At 55.0% G+C, this 22,500-nt stretch overlaps 1 protein-coding gene across 1 annotated transcript in view; it reads left to right on the top strand.

The window, feature by feature from the left end:
- LOC308148718 (XK-related protein 7-like) overlaps positions 1-17,970 on the top strand; it is a gene marked incomplete at both ends in the record, with an annotated part of 32,529 nt that extends 14,559 nt beyond the window's left edge. The window contains 3 exons of the mRNA XM_080522225.1: positions 3,513-3,712; positions 6,508-6,727; positions 17,193-17,970. Coding sequence (XP_080378351.1) covers positions 3,513-3,712; positions 6,508-6,727; positions 17,193-17,970 — 1,198 coding nt within the window. The remainder of the gene's footprint in view (positions 1-3,512; positions 3,713-6,507; positions 6,728-17,192) is intronic.
- Positions 17,971-22,500: the final 4,530 nt, after the last annotated feature.

The raw sequence follows: 22,500 nt of genomic DNA, 5'->3' as shown, positions 1-22,500 counted from the left end.
ATCTGGTGTTAGAGGAGGAAGATGCTCTATAATCTGGTGTTAGAGGAGGAAGATGCTCTATAATCTGGTGTTAGAGGAGGAAGATGCTCTATAATCTGGATTTGAGGAGGAAGACGCTCTATTATCTGGATTAGAGGAGGAAGACGCTCTATTATCTGGATTAGAGGAGGAAGATGCTCTATAATCTGGTGTTAGAGGAGGAAGATGCTCTATAATCTGGATTAGAGGAGGAAGATGCTCTATTATCTGGATTAGAGGAGGAAGATGCTCTATAATCTGGTGTTAGAGGAGGAAGAAGCTCTATTATCTGGATTAGAGGAGGAAGATGCTCTATAATCTGGTGTTAGAGGAGGAAGATGCTCTATTATCTGGATTAGAGGAGGAATATGCTCTATAATCTGGTGTTAGAGGAGGAAGATGCTCTATTATCTGGATTAGAGGAAGATGCTCTATAATCTGGATTAGAGGAGGAAGATGCTCTATAATCTGGACTAGAGGAGGAAGATGCTCTATTATCTGGCTTAGAGGAGGAAGATGCTTTATAATCTGGTGTTAGAGGAGGAAGATGCTTTATAATCTGGTGTTAGAGGAGGAAGATGCTCTATTATCTGGATTAGAGGAGGAAGATGCTTTATAATCTGGTGTTAGAGGAGGAAGATGCTCTATTATCTGGATTAGAGGAGGAAGATGCTCTATAATCTGGATTAGAGGAAGCAGATGCTCTATAATCTGGATTAGAGGAGGAAGATGCTCTATTATCTGGATTAGAGGTGGAAGATGCTCTATAATCTGTATTAGAGGAGGAAGATGCTCTATTATCTGGATTAGAGGAGGAAGATGCTCTATAATCTGGTGTTCGAGGCTCAGCTCGTGTTCAGACGCTGCTCTCCACCAAACCTCTTCTTTTTCTTTCCATTCTTCTCAAACAGACAAAACAAAAAGCGCCACTGTGAAGACATGAAAAAAGAAACGCCTCCACGACTCCTGGCTGAACGTTTCACAAGTTGTTTCCAAAATGAAATTCAGTTTAAAAGAAGCACCAGAGTGGCGAAGACAAACAAGAAGCAGAGACACGTGGAGGTGTGAAGAGACGCAACGTTCAAACAAGGACGAAGGAGAAGAGGAAGTCAATAAAGTACAGACCTTCAGTAAACAGCACAGATGACAGGAGATCAAAGCACCGCAGTGTTCTGCTTAGTGATGTCATCAACACTTTAGAGAACCAAAACAACACAAAGACCTGAAAGGACCAAGACCCGGTGCAGACCGACATCCTGGAGACCCAGACCAGTCTCAAGTACTCCAATACTGCTACCATTTCAAATACATTTCTGTTGGTCGACCCACAACTGTCCTCTGGTCTGACAGGAAGTGTCCTTTTCTACCACTTCCTGTTCATCCCGCGTCTCCCCCACCTGCTAGTACCTGCCACTTTACTTTGTACCTGCCACTTTACTAAGTACCTGCCACTTTACTAAGTACCTGCAACTTTACTAAGTACCTGCCACTTTACTTAGTACCTGCCACTTTACTTAGTACCTGCCACTTTACTAAGTACCTGCTACTTTACTAAGTACCTGCCACTTTACTTAGTACCTGCCACTTTACTTAGTACCTGCCACTTTACTAAGTACCTGCCACTTTACTAAGTACCTGCCACTTTACTAAGTACCTGCTACTTTACTTTGTACCTGCCACTTTACTTAGTACCTGCTACTTTACTAAGTACCTGCTACTTTACTTAGTACCTGCCACTTTACTTAGTACCTGCTACTTTACTAAGTACCTGCTACTTTACTTAGTACCTGCCACTTTACTTAGTACCTGCCACTTTACTAAGTACCTGCCACTTTACTTTGTACCTGCCACTTTACTAAGTACCTGCCACTTTACTAAGTACCTGCTACTTTACTAAGTACCTGCTACTTTACTTAGTACCTGCCACTTTACTTAGTACCTGCCACTTTACTAAGTACCTGCCACTTTACTAAGTACCTGCTACTTTACTTAGTACCTGCCACTTTACTTAGTACCTGCTACTTTACTAAGTACCTGCTACTTTACTTAGTACCTGCCACTTTACTAAGTACCTGCCACTTTACTAAGTACCTGCTACTTTACTTAGTACCTGCCACTTTACTTAGTACCTGCTACTTTACTAAGTACCTGCTACTTTACTTAGTACCTGCCACTTTACTTAGTACCTGCTACTTTACTAAGTACCTGCTACTTTACTTAGTACCTGCCACTTTACTTAGTACCTGCCACTTTACTAAGTACCTGCTACTTTACTTAGTACCTGCCACTTTACTTAGTACCTGCTACTTTACTAAGTACCTGCTACTTTACTTAGTACCTGCCACTTTACTTAGTACCTGCCACTTTACTTAGTACCTGCCACTTTACTAAGTACCTGCTACTTTACTTAGTACCTGCCACTTTACTAAGTACCTGCTACTTTACTTAGTACCTGCCACTTTACTTAGTACCTGCTACTTTACTAAGTACCTGCTACTTTACTTAGTACCTGCCACTTTACTTCTACCAGGTGGGGGGTGTGGGGGGGTCGGGGTGGGGGGGCAGGAGGGTAGGGGGGGCAGGAGGGTAGGGGGGGGGTGGGGGGGGTAGGGGGGGTGTCACTCTCAGGGGACCACATGTTTTTTCCAGGTACTGAAACACAGAACATGAAAACACTTCCTCTGACAGACGCTGACCTTTTTTTTTCTATTTCTGCCGTTTGTTCAGTCGTTCAAACACACAGCTCAAAATAACACTGGTACACACACACACACACACACACACACACACACACACACACACACACACACACACACACACACACACACACACAGCTCAGTTGAATGGATATGTGGGACAGCAGCTCGGGGAAAGACAACTGATTCACTTTGAGTGGCACATGGATATTTATAGCGTTTGTGTGTGTGTGTATGTGTGTGTGTGTGTGTGTGTGTGTGTGTGTGTGTGTGTGTGTGTGTGTGTGTGTGTGTGTGTGTGTGTGTGTGTGTGTGTGTGTGTGTGTGTGTGTGTGTAACGATGCCCAATTGACACAAATAAAAACCAGAACCCGTCATAAACAGACATGTAGTTCCCATGTTGGCCACTAGACGCTGCCGTTTCTTGTTAATCAGAAAGAAACGTGAAACTTTTCTGAAGCGAAACAGGAAGTTTGAGGACATTTTTTAATTTATTAGTATTTCTACCAACTTTTACTTTGGACGGTTGGAGGTTTGGTAACTCTCTCTCTCTCTCTCTCTCTCTCTCTCTCTCCCTCTCCCTCGCTCTGTCTCTCTCTCTCTCTCTCTCTCTCTCTCTCTCTCTCTCTCTCTCTCTCTCCCTCTCCCTCGCTCTGTCTCTCTGTCTCTCTCTCTCTCTCTCTCTCTCTCTCTCTCTCTCTCTCTCTCTCTCTCTCTCTCTCCCTCTCCCTCGCTCTGTCTCTCTGTCTCGCTCTCGCTCTCTCACTCTCTCTCTCTCTCTCTGTCACTCGCCCTCAGGTACATCCACGCCCTCTACCTGGGCGCCCAGAGCCGTTGGCATAGCAACGGGCCCCGCCGCCACTTCCACTGGCGGCTGATGTTCGAGAGCGCTGACATCACTATGCTCCGCCTCCTGGAGGCCTTCCTCAAGTCGGCGCCGCAGCTCGTCCTGCAGCTGAGCATCATGATCCACGGGAACGCTGTGCTGCCGCTGCAAGGTGTGTGTGTGTGTGTGTGTGTGTGTGTGTGTGTGTGTGTGTGTGTGTGTGTGTGTGTGTGTGTGTGTGTGTGTGTGTAGCTCTCACTACCAGAGTTGATGCTTTATTCATTCACACCTCTGAAGAAGCAGATTGGCCTTTGATGAATAAAACAAAATACACTCACTCTGCCGCCCCCTACAGGAGGCTGACCAGTAGTGCAGCTCTCTGCCGCCCCCTACAGGAGGCTGACCAGTAGTGCAGCTCTCTGCCGCCCCCTACAGGAGGCTGACCAGTAGTGCAGCTCTCTGCCGCCCAGTACAGGAGGTGGACCAGTAGTGCAGCTCTCTGCTGACCAGTAGTGCAGCTCTCTGCTGACCAGTAGTGCAGCTCTCTGCCGCCCCCTACAGGAGGCTGACCAGTAGTGCAGCTCTCGGCCGCCCCCTACAGGAGGCTGACCAGTAGTGCAGCTCTCTGCCGCCCCCTACAGGAGGTGGACCAGTAGTGCAGCTCTCTGCTGACCAGTAGTGCAGCTCTCTGCTGACCAGTAGTGCAGCTCTCTGCCGCCCCCTACAGGAGGCTGACCAGTAGTGCAGCTCTCGGCCGCCCCCTACAGGAGGCTGACCAGTAGTGCAGCTCTCTGCCGCCCCCTACAGGAGGCTGACCAGTAGTGCAGCTCTCTGCCGCCCAGTACAGGAGGTGGACCAGTAGTGCAGCTCTCTGCTGACCAGTAGTGCAGCTCTCTGCTGACCAGTAGTGCAGCTCTCTGCCGCCCCCTACAGGAGGCTGACCAGTAGTGCAGCTCTCGGCCGCCCCCTACAGGAGGCTGACCAGTAGTGCAGCTCTCTGCCGCCCCCTACAGGAGGTGGACCAGTAGTGCAGCTCTCTGCTGACCAGTAGTGCAGCTCTCTGCTGACCAGTAGTGCAGCTCTCTGCCGCCCCCTACAGGAGGCTGACCAGTAGTGCAGCTCTCGGCCGCCCCCTACAGGAGGCTGACCAGTAGTGCAGCTCTCTGCCGCCCCCTACAGGAGGCGGACCAGTAGTGCAGCTCTCTGCCGCCCCCTACAGGAGGCTGACCAGTAGTGCAGCTCTCTGCCGCCCCCTACAGGAGGCGGACCAGTAGTGCAGCTCTCTGCCGCCCCCTACAGGAGGCGGACCAGTAGTGCAGCTCTCGGCCGCCCCCTACAGGAGGCGGACCAGTAGTGCAGCTCTCTGCCGCCCCCTACAGGAGGCGGACCAGTAGTGCAGCTCTCTGCCGCCCCCTACAGGAGGCGGACCAGTAGTGCAGCTCTCGGCTGCCCCCTACAGGAGGCTGACCAGTAGTGCAGCTCTCGGCCGCCCCCTACAGGAGGCGGACCAGTAGTGCAGCTCTCTGCCGCCCCCTACAGGAGGCGGACCAGTAGTGCAGCTCTCTGCCGCCCCCTACAGGAGGAGGACCAGTAGTGCAGCTCTCTGCCGCCCCCTACAGGAGGCGGACCAGTAGTGCAGCTCTCTGCCGCCCCCTACAGGAGGCTGACCAGTAGTGCAGCTCTCGGCCGCCCCCTACAGGAGGCTGACCAGTAGTGCAGCTCTCGGCCGCCCCCTACAGGAGGCTGACCAGTAGTGCAGCTCTCGGCCGCCCCCTACAGGAGGCTGACCAGTAGTGCAGCTCTCTGCCGCCCCCTACAGGAGGCGGACCAGTAGTGCAGCTCTCGGCCACCCCCTACAGGAGGCTGACCAGTAGTGCAGCTCTCTGCCGCCCCCTACAGGAGGCTGACCAGTAGTGCAGCTCTCTGCCGCCCCCTACAGGAGGCGGACCAGTAGTGCAGCTCTCTGCCGCCCCCTACAGGAGGCGGACCAGTAGTGCAGCTCTCTGCCGCCCCCTACAGGAGGCGGACCAGTAGTGCAGCTCTCTGCTGCCCCTTACAGGAGGTGGACCAGTAGTGCAGCTCTCTGCCGCCCCCTACAGGAGGCTGACCAGTAGTGCAGCTCTCTGCCGCCCCCTACAGGAGGCGGACCAGTAGTGCAGCTCTCTGCCGCCCCCTACAGGAGGCGGACCAGTAGTGCAGCTCTCGGCCGCCCCCTACAGGAGACTGACCAGTAGTGCAGCTCTCTGCCGCCCCTTACAGGAGGTGGACCAGTAGTGCAGCTCTCTGCCGCCCCCTACAGGAGGCTGACCAGTAGTGCAGCTCTCTGCCGCCCCCTACAGGAGGCGGACCAGTAGTGCAGCTCTCTGCCGCCCCCTACAGGAGGCGGACCAGTAGTGCAGCTCTCTGCTGCCCCTTACAGGAGGTGGACCAGTAGTGCAGCTCTCTGCCGCCCCCTACAGGAGGCTGACCAGTAGTGCAGCTCTCTGCCGCCCCCTACAGGAGGCGGACCAGTAGTGCAGCTCTCTGCCGCCCCCTACAGGAGGCGGACCAGTAGTGCAGCTCTCGGCCGCCCCCTACAGGAGACTGACCAGTAGTGCAGCTCTCTGCTGCCCCTTACAGGAGGTGGACCAGTAGTGCAGCTCTCTGCCGCCCCCTACAGGAGGCTGACCAGTAGTGCAGCTCTCTGCCGCCCCCTACAGGAGGCGGACCAGTAGTGCAGCTCTCTGCCGCCCCCTACAGGAGGCGGACCAGTAGTGCAGCTCTCTGCCGCCCCCTACAGGAGGCGGACCAGTAGTGCAGCTCTCGGCCGCCCCCTACAGGAGGCGGACCAGTAGTGCAGCTCTCTGCTGCCCCTTACAGGAGGTGGACCAGTAGTGCAGCTCTCTGCCGCCCCCTACAGGAGGCTGACCAGTAGTGCAGCTCTCTGCCGCCCCCTACAGGAGGCTGACCAGACTCCGTGTCCTGCAGGTCTGTCGGCCTCGGCCTCCCTGGTGTCTCTGGCCTGGATGATCGCGTCCTACCAGAAGGTCCTGAGGGACTCGAGGGACGACAAGCTGCCGATGTCCTACAAGGCGGTGACGGCCCAGATGCTGTGGCACTTCTTCACCATCGGGGCGAGGACCGTGGCCTTCGCCCTCTTCGCCTCCGTCTTCCAGCTCTACTTCGGGATCTTCATCGTCAGCCACTGGTGAGGTCCAGAACCACCAGGACCCCTACTGGTCCTCCTCAGGCCGGACCGGCCTGGTGAGGTCCAGAACCACCAGGACCCCTACTGGTCCTCCTCAGGCCGGACCGGGCCGGCTGGGATTCAAATAAATAAACGAATAAAGAAATAAATTAATCAATTGAATGAACGAGTAAATAAATCAATGAATTAATTAATTAATTGAATCAATGAATAAATTAATTGAATCAATGAATAAATTAATAGAATCAATGAATAAATTAATAAATAAATGACATTTCTTGCGTTTACACGTGAAGCAGCTCCGTCTCTGCTCACGATGATTCTTGAAGCTCCGCCCCCAGTTGAAGCTCCGTCCCCAGTTGAAGCTCCGCCCCCAGTTGAAGCTCCGCCCCCAGTTGAAGTGTAGACAAAGTGTTGGTGAGGTTAGGTCACAGCGTCACGCTGCCCCCTGCAGGCCTGGAGCCTCACTGCAGGTTTCTGAGGAGATTCAAGAGGTTCAGGTTCCTCTGGAGCTCCGTGGAGGTTCAAGTTCCTCTGGAGCTCCGTGGAGGTTCAAGTTCCTCTGGAGCTCCGTGGAGGTTCATGTTCCTCTGGAGCTCCGTGGAGGTTCAGGTTCCTCTGGAGCTCCGTGGAGGTTCAAGTTCCTCTGGAGCTCCGTGGAGGTTCATGTTCCTCTGGAGCTCCGTGGAGGTTCAGGTTCCTCTGGAGCTCCGTGGAGGTTCAGGTTCCTCTGGAGCTCCGTGGAGGTTCAAGTTCCTCTGGAGCTCCGTGGAGGTTCAAGTTCCTCTGGAGCTCCGTGGAGGTTCAAGTTCCTCTGGAGCTCCGTGGAGGTTCAAGTTCCTCTGGAGCTCCGTGGAGGTTCATGTTCCTCTGGAGCTCCGTGGAGGTTCATGTTCCTCTGGAGCTCCGTGGAGGTTCAAGTTCCTCTGGAGCTCCGTGGAGGTTCAGGTTCCTCTGGAGCTCCGTGGAGGTTCAGGTTCCTCTGGAGCTCCGTGGAGGTTCAGGTTCCTCTGGAGCTCCGTGGAGGTTCAAGTTCCTCTGGAGCTCCGTGGAGGTTCAGGTTCCAGTAATAACATGAGTTAATCAGCACAAACTTGACTTTATCAAAGTTTCACTCCTCGGGACACAGGACATTGACGACGAGAGACACAGGACATTGACGACGAGAGACACAGGACATTGACGATGAGAGACACAGGACATTGACGATGAGAGACACAGGACATTGACGACGAGAGACACAGGACATTGACGACGAGAGACACAGGACATTGACGATGAGAGACACAGGACATTGACGACGAGAGACACAGGACATTGACGACGAGAGACACAGGACATTGACGACGAGAGACACAGGACATTGGCGACGAGAGACACAGGACATTGACGACGAGAGACACAGGACATTGACGACGAGAGACACAGGACATTGGCGACGAGAGACACAGGACATTGACGACGAGAGACACAGGACATTGAGGATGAGAGACACAGGACATTGGCGACGAGAGACACAGGACATTGACGACGAGAGACACAGGACATTGACGACGAGGGACACAGGACATTCAGGACGAGACACACAGGACATTCAGGACGAGAGACACAGGACATTGACGACGAGAGACACAGGACATTGGCGACGAGAGACACAGGACATTGACGACGAGAGACACAGGACATTGACGACGAGAGACACAGGACATTGACGATGAGAGACACAGGACATTGGCGACGAGAGACACAGGACATTGACGACGAGAGACACAGGACATTGACGACGAGGGACACAGGACATTCAGGACGAGACACACAGGACATTCAGGACGAGAGACACAGGACATTGACGACGAGAGACACAGGACATTGACGGCGAGGGACACAGGACATTCAGGACGAGACACACAGGACATTGACGACGAGAGACACAGGACATTGACGACGAGAGACACAGGACATTGACGACGAGAGACACAGGACATTGACGACGAGAGACACAGGACATTGACGACGAGAGACACAGGACATTGGCGACGAGAGACACAGGACATTGACGACGAGAGACACAGGACATTGACGACGAGAGACACAGGACATTGGCGACGAGAGACACAGGACATTGACGACGAGAGACACAGGACATTGACGACGAGAGACACAGGACATTGACGATGAGAGACACAGGACATTGGCGACGAGAGACACAGGACATTGACGACGAGAGACACAGGACATTGACGACGAGGGACACAGGACATTCAGGACGAGACACACAGGACATTCAGGACGAGAGACACAGGACATTGACGACGAGAGACACAGGACATTGACGGCGAGGGACACAGGACATTCAGGACGAGACACACAGGACATTCAGGACGAGAGACACAGGACATTGACGACGAGAGACACAGGACATTGACGACGAGAGACACAGGACATTGACGACGAGGGACACAGGACATTCAGGACGAGACACACAGGACATTCAGGACGAGAGACACAGGACATTGACGACGAGAGACACAGGACATTGACGGCGAGGGACACAGGACATTCAGGACGAGACACACAGGACATTCAGGACGAGAGACACAGGACATTGACGACGAGAGACACAGGACATTGACGACGAGAGACACAGGACATTGACGACGAGGGACACAGGACATTCAGGACGAGACACACAGGACATTCAGGACGAGAGACACAGGACATTGACGACGAGAGACACAGGACATTGACGACGAGAGACACAGGACATTGACGACGAGGGACACAGGACATTCAGGACGAGACACACAGGACATTCAGGACGAGAGACACAGGACATTGACGACGAGAGACACAGGACATTGACGACGAGAGACACAGGACATTGACGACGAGGGACACAGGACATTCAGGACGAGACACACAGGACATTGACGACGAGAGACACAGGACATTGACGACGAGAGACACAGGACATTGACGACGAGAGACACAGGACATTGACGACGAGGGACACAGGACATTCAGGACGAGACACACAGGACATTCAGGACGAGAGACACAGGACATTGACGACGAGAGACACAGGACATTGACGACGAGAGACACAGGACATTGACGACGAGGGACACAGGACATTGACGACGAGAGACACAGGACATTCAGGACGAGAGACACAGGACATTGACGACGAGAGACACAGGACATTGACGACGAGAGACACAGGACATTGACGACGAGGGACACAGGACATTCAGGATGAGAGACACAGGACATTCAGGACGAGAGACGCAGGACATTCAGGACGAGAGACACAGGACATTGACGACGAGGGACACAGGACATTCAGGACAAGAGCAGCAGGACATTGAGGACGAGGGACACAGGACATTGACAACGAGGGACATTGGACATTGACAACGAGGGACACAGGACGTTCAGGACGAGAGACACAGGACATTGACGACGAGGGACACAGGACATTCAGGACAAGAGCAGCAGGACATTCAGGACGAGGGACACAGGACATTGACGACGAGGGACACAGGACATTGAGGATGAGAGACGCAGGACATTCAGGACGAGGGACACGGCATTGACGACGAGGGACACAGGACATTGAGGACGAGAGACACAGGACATTCAGGACGAGAGACGCAGGACATTCAGGACGAGAGACACAGGACATTGACGACGAGGGACACAGGACATTCAGGACAAGAGCAGCAGGAGACACAGGATATTGAGAGACGCAGGACATTCAGGACGAGAGACACAGGACATTGACGACGAGGGACACAGGGCATTGACGACGAGGGACACAGGACATTTACAACGAGAGACACAGGACATTCAGGACGAGAGCAGCAGGAGACACAGGACATTGACGACGAGGGACACAGGACATTGACGACGAGAGACACAGGACATTGACGACGAGAGACACAGGACATTCAGGACGAGAGACGCAGGACATTCAGGACGAGAGACACAGGACATTGACGACGAGGGACACAGGACATTCAGGACAAGAGCAGCAGGAGACACAGGATATTGAGAGACGCAGGACATTCAGGACGAGAGACACAGGACATTCAGGACGAGGGACACAGGGCATTGACGACGAGGGACACAGGACATTTACAACGAGAGACACAGGACATTCAGGACGAGAGCAGCAGGAGACACAGGACATTGACGACGAGAGACACAGGACATTGACGACGAGAGACACAGGACATTGACGACGAGAGACACAGGACATTGACGACGAGAGACACAGGACATTGACGACGAGAGACACAGGACATTGACGACGAGAGACACAGGACATTGACGACGAGGGACACAGGACATTGACGACGAGAGACACAGGACATTGACGACGAGGGACACAGGACATTCAGGACGAGACACACAGGACATTCAGGACGAGAGACACAGGACATTGACGACGAGAGACACAGGACATTGACGACGAGGGACACAGGACATTGACGACGAGAGACACAGGACATTCAGGACGAGAGACACAGGACATTCAGGATGAGAGACACAGGACATTCAGGACGAGAGACGCAGGACATTCAGGACGAGAGACACAGGACATTGACGACGAGGGACACAGGACATTCAGGACAAGAGCAGCAGGAGACACAGGATATTGAGAGACGCAGGACATTCAGGACGAGAGACACAGGGCATTGAGGACGAGAGACGCAGGACATTCAGGACGAGAGACACAGGACATTCAGGACGAGGGACACAGGACATTGACAACGAGGGACACAGGACATTGACAACGAGGGACACAGGACATTGACAACGAGGGACACAGGACATTCAGGACAAGAGCAGCAGGAGACACAGGATATTGAGAGACGCAGGACATTGACGACGAGGGACACAGGACATTGAGGACGAGAGACACAGGACATTCAGGACGAGGGACACAGGGCATTGACGACGAGGGACACAGGACATTTACAACGAGAGACACAGGACATTCAGGACGAGAGCAGCAGGAGACACAGGACATTAAGGACGAGAGACACAGGACATTGAGGACGAGGGACACAGGACATTAAGGACGAGAGACACAGGACATTCAGGACGAGGGACACAGGACATTCAGGACGAGAGCAGCAGGAGACACAGGACATTGAGGACGAGGGACACAGGACATTCAGGACGAGAGCAGCAGGAGACACAGGACATTCAGGACGAGGGACACAGGACACTCAGGACGAGAGCAGCAGGAGACACAGGACATTGAGGACGAGGGACACAGGACATTGAGGATGAGAGCAGCAGGAGACACAGGACATTGAGGACGAGGGCAGCAGGAGACACAGGACATTCAGGACAAGAGACACAGGACATTGAGGACGAGGGCAGCAGGAGACACAGGACATTCAGGACGAGAGACACAGGACATTCAGGACGAGGGCAGCAGGAGACACAGGACATTCAGGACGAGAGACACAGGACATTGAGGACGAGAACCGCGGGATACACAGGACATTGAGGACGAGAGCAGCAGGAGACACGACATTCAGGACGAGAGACACAGGACATTGAGGACGAGAACAGCAGGAGACACAGGACATTGAGGACGAGAGACACAGGACTTTCAGGACGAGGGCAGCAGGAGACACAGGACATTCAGGACGAGAGACACAGGACATTGAGGACGAGAACCGCGGGAGACACAGGACATTCAGGACGAGGGCAGCAGGAGACACAGGACATTCAGGACGAGAGACACAGGACATTGAGGACGAGAACCGCGGGAGACACAGGACATTCAGGACGAGGGCAGCAGGAGACACAGGACATTCAGGACGAGGGACACAGGACATTCAGGACGAGGGCAGCAGGAGACACAGGACATTCAGGACGAGAGACACAGGACATTGAGGACGAGAACCGCGGGAGACACAGGACATTGGGGACGAGAGACACAGGACTTTCAGGACGAGGGCAGCAGGAGACACAGGACATTCAGGACGAGAGACACAGGACATTGAGGACGAGAACCGCGGGAGACACAGGACATTCAGGACGAGGGCAGCAGGAGACACAGGACATTCAGGACGAGAGACACAGGACATTGACGACGAGAGACACAGGACATTGACGATGAGAGACACAGGACATTGGCGACGAGAGACACAGGACATTGACGACGAGAGACACAGCACATTGACGACGAGGGACACAGGACATTCAGGACGAGACACACAGGACATTCAGGACGAGAGACACAGGACATTGACGACGAGAGACACAGGACATTGACGGCGAGGGACACAGGACATTCAGGACGAGACACACAGGACATTCAGGACGAGAGACACAGGACATTGACGACGAGAGACACAGGACATTGACGACGAGAGACACAGGACATTGACGACGAGAGACACAGGACATTGACGACGAGAGACACAGGACATTGACGACGAGAGACACAGGACATTGGCGACGAGAGACACAGGACATTGACGACGAGAGACACAGGACATTCAGGACGAGAGACACAGGACATTGACGACGAGAGACACAGGACATTGACGACGAGAGACACAGGACATTGACGACGAGGGACACAGGACATTCAGGACGAGACACACAGGACATTCAGGACGAGAGACACAGGACATTCAGGACGAGACACACAGGACATTCAGGACGAGAGACACAGGACATTGACGACGAGAGACACAGGACATTGACGACGAGAGACACAGGACATTGACGACGAGAGACACAGGACATTGACGACGAGAGACACAGGACATTGGCGACGAGAGACACAGGACATTGACGACGAGAGACACAGGACATTCAGGACGAGAGACACAGGACATTGACGACGAGAGACACAGGACATTGACGACGAGAGACACAGGACATTGACGACGAGGGACACAGGACATTCAGGACGAGACACACAGGACATTCAGGACGAGAGACACAGGACATTGACGACGAGAGACACAGGACATTGACGGCGAGGGACACAGGACATTCAGGACGAGACACACAGGACATTCAGGACGAGAGACACAGGACATTGACGACGAGAGACACAGGACATTGACGACGAGAGACACAGGACATTGACGACGAGGGACACAGGACATTCAGGACGAGACACACAGGACATTCAGGACGAGAGACACAGGACATTGACGACGAGAGACACAGGACATTGACGACGAGAGACACAGGACATTGACGACGAGGGACACAGGACATTCAGGACGAGACACACAGGACATTCAGGACGAGAGACACAGGACATTGACGACGAGAGACACAGGACATTGACGACGAGGGACACAGGACATTCAGGACGAGACACACAGGACATTGACGACGAGAGACACAGGACATTGACGACGAGAGACACAGGACATTGACGACGAGAGACACAGGACATTGACGACGAGGGACACAGGACATTCAGGACGAGACACACAGGACATTCAGGACGAGAGACACAGGACATTGACGACGAGAGACACAGGACATTGACGACGAGAGACACAGGACATTGACGACGAGGGACACAGGACATTGACGACGAGAGACACAGGACATTCAGGACGAGAGACACAGGACATTCAGGATGAGAGACACAGGACATTCAGGACGAGAGACGCAGGACATTCAGGACGAGAGACACAGGACATTGACGACGAGGGACACAGGACATTCAGGACAAGAGCAGCAGGACATTGAGGACGAGGGACACAGGACATTGACAACGAGGGACATTGGACATTGACAACGAGGGACACAGGACGTTCAGGACAAGAGCAGCAGGACATTCAGGACGAGGGACACAGGACATTGACGACGAGGGACACAGGACATTGAGGATGAGAGACGCAGGACATTCAGGACGAGGGACACGGCATTGACGACGAGGGACACAGGACATTGAGGACGAGAGACACAGGACATTCAGGACGAGAGACGCAGGACATTCAGGACGAGAGACACAGGACATTGACGACGAGGGACACAGGACATTCAGGACAAGAGCAGCAGGAGACACAGGATATTGAGAGACGCAGGACATTCAGGACGAGAGACACAGGACATTGACGACGAGGGACACAGGGCATTGACGACGAGGGACACAGGACATTTACAACGAGAGACACAGGACATTCAGGACGAGAGCAGCAGGAGACACAGGACATTGACGACGAGGGACACAGGACATTGACGACGAGAGACACAGGACATTGACGACGAGAGACACAGGACATTCAGGACGAGAGACGCAGGACATTCAGGACGAGAGACACAGGACATTGACGACGAGGGACACAGGGCATTGACGACGAGGGACACAGGACATTTACAACGAGAGACACAGGACATTCAGGACGAGAGCAGCAGGAGACACAGGACATTGACGACGAGAGACACAGGACATTGACGACGAGAGACACAGGACATTGACGACGAGAGACACAGGACATTGACGACGAGAGACACAGGACATTGACGACGAGAGACACAGGACATTGACGACGAGGGACACAGGACATTGACGACGAGAGACACAGGACATTGACGACGAGGGACACAGGACATTCAGGACGAGACACACAGGACATTCAGGACGAGAGACACAGGACATTGACGACGAGAGACACAGGACATTGACGACGAGGGACACAGGACATTGACGACGAGAGACACAGGACATTCAGGACGAGAGACACAGGACATTCAGGATGAGAGACACAGGACATTCAGGACGAGAGACGCAGGACATTCAGGACGAGAGACACAGGACATTGACGACGAGGGACACAGGACATTCAGGACAAGAGCAGCAGGAGACACAGGATATTGAGAGACGCAGGACATTCAGGACGAGAGACACAGGGCATTGAGGACGAGAGACGCAGGACATTCAGGACGAGAGACACAGGACATTGACGACGAGGGACACAGGACATTCAGGACAAGAGCAGCAGGAGACACAGGATATTGAGAGACGCAGGACATTCAGGACGAGAGACACAGGACATTGACGACGAGGGACACAGGGCATTGACGACGAGGGACACAGGACATTTACAACGAGAGACACAGGACATTCAGGACGAGAGCAGCAGGAGACACAGGACATTGACGACGAGGGACACAGGACATTGACGACGAGAGACACAGGACATTGACGACGAGAGACACAGGACATTCAGGACGAGAGACGCAGGACATTCAGGACGAGAGACACAGGACATTGACGACGAGGGACACAGGGCATTGACGACGAGGGACACAGGACATTTACAACGAGAGACACAGGACATTCAGGACGAGAGCAGCAGGAGACACAGGACATTGACGACGAGAGACACAGGACATTGACGACGAGAGACACAGGACATTGACGACGAGAGACACAGGACATTGACGACGAGAGACACAGGACATTGACGACGAGAGACACAGGACATTGACGACGAGGGACACAGGACATTGACGACGAGAGACACAGGACATTGACGACGAGGGACACAGGACATTCAGGACGAGACACACAGGACATTCAGGACGAGAGACACAGGACATTGACGACGAGAGACACAGGACATTGACGACGAGGGACACAGGACATTGACGACGAGAGACACAGGACATTCAGGACGAGAGACACAGGACATTGAGGACGAGAACCGCGGGAGACACAGGACATTCAGGACGAGGGCAGCAGGAGACACAGGACATTCAGGACGAGGGACACAGGACATTCAGGACGAGGGCAGCAGGAGACACAGGACATTCAGGACGAGAGACACAGGACATTGAGGACGAGAACCGCGGGAGACACAGGACATTGAGGACGAGAGCAGCAGGAGACACGACATTCAGGACGAGAGACACAGGACATTGAGGACGAGAACAGCAGGAGACACGACATTCAGGACGAGAGACACAGGACATTGAGGACGAGAACAGCAGGAGACACAGGACATTGAGGACGAGAGACACAGGACTTTCAGGACGAGGGCAGCAGGAGACACAGGACATTCAGGACGAGAGACACAGGACATTGAGGACGAGAACCGCGGGAGACACAGGACATTGAGGACGAGAGCAGCAGGAGACACGACATTCAGGACGAGAGACACAGGACATTGAGGACGAGAGCAGCAGGAGACACAGGACATTCAGGACGAGGGACACAGGACATTCAGGACGAGGGACACAGGACATTGAGGACAAGAGACAAAACAACACAAATATGCAAATGTGCGACATACAAACCGAGCGCGAGTCTAAAAGCGTCGGGACATAAAATGAAGTTGGTCTTCTGTTGTGACGAGAAGAGTTTGAGGTGTTGGACCTGGGGGGGGCTTGTCCTCCTGGTCCTGGTGGCAGGACAGGAGGTCCAGGTTCCAGAGACGTGAGACCTGTCCCCTGTCCCCCGCAGGTGCGTCATGACCTTCTGGATCATCCAGGGGGAAACCGACTTCTGCATGTCGAAGTGGGAGGAGATCATCTACAACATGGTGGTGGGGATCATCTACATCTTCTGCTGGTTCAACGTGAAGGGGGGGCCCAGCCGCCCCCGCATGGCGCTGTACTACTCGCTGACGCTGGCGGAGAACGTGGCCCTGACGGCGGCCTGGTACTCGTACCGGGGCCCCCAGGCCTCCGAGTCCTCGGCCCTGGTCCTGGTCTGCCTGGTGGCCTGCAGCTCGGCCCTGGGGACCTTCTTCATGCTGCTGTACTACTGCTGGCTGCACCCGGACGGCCCCCTGCTGGGCCCCCGCTGGGGGGGCTGCCTGGACCGGGGCGCGGCGGGGGGGGTGATGGACGCCTGCCTCACCCCCTCCCAGGGGTCCCAGACGGACATGGTGGTCACCAGTCCCCCGAGGACCCTGCCCAGGACTAAGGACGCGGGGGAGCCGGTCCCCGGGGACCGGGACAGCTGCCTGCCCGTCTTCCAGGTGCGCCCCTCCCCCCCCTGCTCGTCCCCGGCGCTCCTCCACAGGACGTCCTCCTCGTCCCGGGCTCCGGAGGGCCCGGTGATCCGGATCGACCTGCCGCGGAAGCGCTACCCGGCCTGGGACGCCCACTTCATAGACCGCCGTCTCCGCAAGACCGTCCTGCTGCTGGAGACGTCCTCCACCGTCTGTCCCCGCGTCCAGTACCGCTGCAGCATGATGGGCAGCAAGGAGGTCCTGGAGTACGAGACCACCGTGTGACCTGCTGGGGGGGGGGGGGGGGGCTCCAGGACTATTTTCACCTGGGGGGGCGGCTCCAGAAAACCTTCACCTGGGGGGGGGGGGCTCCAGGACTACCTTCACCTGGGGGGTGGGGGGGCTCCTTGACTACTTTCACCTGGGGGGGCGGCTCCAGAAAACCTTCACCTGGGGGGGGGGGCTCCAGGACTACTTTCACCTGGGGGGGCGGCTCCAGAAAACCTTCACCTGGGGGGGGGGGCTCCAGGACTACCTTCACCTGGGGGGGGGGCTCCAGGACCACCTTCACCTGGGGGGGTGGGGGGGGGCTCGAGACCACCTTCACCTGGGGGGGGGGCTCCAGGACTACTTTCACATGGGGGGGCGGCTCCAGAAAACCTTCACCTGGGGGGGGGCTCCAGGACTACCTTCACCTGGGGGGGGCTCCAGGACCACCTTCACCTGGGGGGGTGGGGCCCAGGACTACCTTCACCTGGGGGGGGGGGGGCTCCAGGACTACTTTCATCTGGGGGGGGAGTCATGGAGACATTGACACATAGAGACACAGAGACATGGAGACATGGGGACGGCCAGGACATTCAGTCCTTCAACATCATGAGACATGTTGCGTCTCGTCCTGAAGACGATAGAAAAACAACGAGACAAATGTTTTGTCATCAACATGAATATTTGCTGACTCGTGACTTTCTCCTGGGGACGGAAGGACATTTTCACTTTCTGTCCAGTCATGCTTCCAAAGGTGAGCATGTCCCCGACGACTGAACCGGACCCGGACCTGGACCCGGACCTGGACCCGGACCTGGACCCGGACCCAGACCTGGACCTGGACCATGACCTGGACCTGGACCTGGACCTGGACCTGGACCTGGACCTGGACCCAGACCTGGACCTGGACCCAGCCGGTCCAGGTTCAGCAGGAGAAACACCAGACCCTCATCCTCTCACCGGCTCCACCCACGTCCCCAGAGGACTGGCAGGAGTGCCGGGGGCGCCACCAGAGGACGTCACCAGAGGACGTCACCAGAGGACGTCACCAGAGGACGTCACCAGGGGGCGTCACCAGAGGACGTCACCAGAGGACGTCACCAGGGGGCGTCACCAGAGGACGTCACCAGGGGGCGTCACCAGGGGACGTCACCAGAGGACGTCACCAGAGGACGTCACCAGAGGACGTCACCAGGGGGCGTCAGCAGAGGACGTCACCAGGGGGCGTCACCAGGGGACGTCACCAGAGGACGTCACCAGAGGACGCCACCAGGGGGCGTCACCAGAGGACATCACCAGAGGACGTCACCAGAGGACGCCACCAGAGGGCGCCACCAGAGGACGCCACCAGAGGGCGCCACCAGAGGGCGTCACCAGGGGGCGTCACCAGGGGGCGTCACCAGAGGACGTCACCAGAGGACGCCACCAGAGGGCGCCACCAGAGGACGCCACCAGAGGGCGCCACCAGAGGGCGCCACCAGGGGGCGTCACCAGAGGACGTCACCAGGGGGCGTCACCAGAGGACGTCACCAGGGGGCGTCACCAGGGGGCGCCACCAGAGGGCGCCACCAGGGGGCGTCACCAGAGGACGTCACCAGGGGGCGCCACCAGAGGACGTCACCAGGGGGCGTCACCAGGGGGCGTCACCAGGGGGCGTCACCAGAGGACGCCACCAGAGGGCGCCACCAGAGGGCGCCACCAGAGGGCGCCACCAGAGGGCGTCACCAGGGGGCGTCACCAGGGGGCGCCACCAGAGGACGCCACCAGAGGGCGCCACCAGAGGACGCCACCAGAGGGCGCCACCAGAGGGCGTCACCAGGGGGCGTCACCAGGGGGCGTCACCAGAGGGCGCCACCAGGGGGCACCACCAGGGGGCGTCACCAGAGGAGCTGCAGTTCGGTGGTGAAACGACTCTGGAGTGAAGACGATTCACTTTTTCATGAGAATCTTAAGTGTCGTCCAAAGTCGTCCAGTTTATTCGGGGGGGTCCTGACGTCCTCACGTCGCCATGGAAACCAGGGTTCCAGACGGTTGGGCTTGGAGGGAGAGGCTGCAAGTATGAGAACATGTAGAGTTCCATGGCTTTGTTGTTCAGGAGGACGACTTCCTTTCCTACGGTACGGAGCGGTACGGAACGGCGCGGTGCCGTACGGTACGGAGCGGTACGGTACGGAGCGGTACGGAACGGCGCGGTGCCGTACGGTACGGAGCGGTACGGTACGGAGCGGTACGGAACGGTACGGAACGGCGCGGTACGGTACGGAGTGGTACAGAGCGGTACGGAACGGCGCGGTACGGTACGGAACGGCGCGGTACGGTACGGAATGGCGCGGTACGGTACGGAACGGCGCGGTACGGTACGGAATGGCCCTCCACTTTGCACTTGTTTAGTTAACTGTTATTTTTTGCAGCGGCAAAAAAAACCTGAGTCTGAGGCACAGACAGGGGAGTCTGGAGCTTTCTGCTCAAACGCAGGAGCAGCCGCTCCACTCCGGCGCTGATCGCGGTCCGGCAGCAGAGGCCGGAACACGGAGGCCGCAATATAGCACTGACCGTGACATAGCACCACTGACCGCGATATAGCACCACTGACCGCGATATAGCACCACTGACCGCGATATAGCACCACTGACCGCGATATAGCACCACTGACCGCGATATAGCACCACTGACCGTGATACAGCGCCACTGACCGCGATATAGCGCCACTGACCGCGATATAGCATCACTGACCGTGATATAGCGCCACTGACCGTGATATAGCGCCACTGACCGCGATATAGCATCACTGACCGTGATATAGCGCCACTGACCGTGATATAGCACCACTGACCGTGATACAGCGCCACTGACCGCGATATAGCATCACTGACCGTGATATAGCACCACTGACCGTGATATAGCACCACTGACCGTGATATAGCGCCACTGACCGCGATATAGCGCCACTGACCGCGATATAGCATCACTGACCGTGATATAGCGCCACTGACCGCGACATAGCGCCACTGACCGCGATATAGCATCACTGACCGTGATATAGCGCCACTGACCGCGATATAGCGCCACTGACCGCGATATAGCACCACTGACCGTGATATAGCACCACTGACCGTGATATAGCGCCACTGACCGCGACATAGCGCCACTGACGGCGGCTGAACAGAACACTGACCGCCTCAGGGAAGCGGAGCTACCGGAGCGCGATCAGCGCCGGAGCCCAAAGCTCAAGACTCCCGTGTCCCGGACGCACATCCACGCCACGGCAAGCGCTATGCTAACAGGAAGCTCCAACGCGATGCAAAGTCCCGAGCCCCCGTCTTCCTGCCTCACGTCGCTGTTTCACCACAAACACTGAAGTTGAGCAGCAAAGAAAAGAAAAGAAAAATAAATAAATAATAAAGCTATGGCTGGAGGTGGCAAGTACTCTGAGTAATAGTATCACTGAGTACTCTGAGTAATAGCATCACTGAGTACTCTGAGTAATAGCATCACTGAGTACTCTGAGTAATAGCATCACTGAGTACCCCCCCAGTGAAAGGTGTGAGACTGATTAATATAGACCCCAGCGCTCCAGACATTGAGACTCAGTACACCTCCTGGTGGGAGAAAGCGGTACTGCAAGAAGGAGGTAGTAGTATCTGTAGTTGAAGCAGCGGAGGTTTGCTGAGTCGTCTTGGTGGAGCGTGACGGTGAGGCAGAACGCCGTCAACCACTCATGACTCCACTTTAGCCATTTTGTAAACTTTAGTACCTGATAGACAGATTTCTATGTGGTTTTTAAAAACACGATAATCCTCAGTTCAGGAAATTACCAGTTTGACTGTTATGAAACAAACTCATTTATTGTGGTTCATTTTTAAAAGTAGCTCTGAACTCGTGGCGTCAATATCAAGGTTGTAGGAGTCGTTTCCTCCAGACGGCTACCCTCATTGTCCTTTTACCATCGCTGCTACATCATGACCCTGAACATGAATCTCTGAACATGAACCCCTGAACATGAACCCCTGAACATGAATCTCCGAACATGAATCTCTGAACATGAACCTCTGAACATGAACCTCTGAACATGAACCCCTGAACATGAATCTCTGAACATGAATCTCTGAACATGAACCTCTGAACATGAACCTCTGAACATGAACCCCTGAACATGAATCTCTGAACATGAACCCCTGAACATGAACCCCTGAACATGAATCTCCGAACATGAACCCCTGAACATGAATCTCTGAACATGAACCCCTGAACATGAATCTCCGAACATGAACCCCTGAACATGAACCCCTGAACATGAATCTCCGAACATGAACCTCTGAACATGAACCTCTGAACATGAACCTCTGAACATGAACCCCTGAACATGAATCTCTGAACATGAACCCCTGAACATGAATCTCCGAACATGAACCCCTGAACATGAATCTCTGAACATGAATCTCTGAACATGAACCCCTGAACATGAACCCCTGAACATGAATCTCTGAACATGAACCTCTGAACATGAATCTCTGAACATGAATCCCTGAACATGAACCCCTGAACATG

This window comes from Blennius ocellaris (assembly GCF_963422515.1).
Source record: "Blennius ocellaris genome assembly, contig: SCAFFOLD_86, whole genome shotgun sequence".
NCBI lineage: Eukaryota > Metazoa > Chordata > Actinopteri > Blenniiformes > Blenniidae > Blennius > Blennius ocellaris.
The sequence above is the reverse complement of the archived record's forward strand: the minus strand, read 5'-3'. Positions and strand labels throughout refer to the sequence as shown.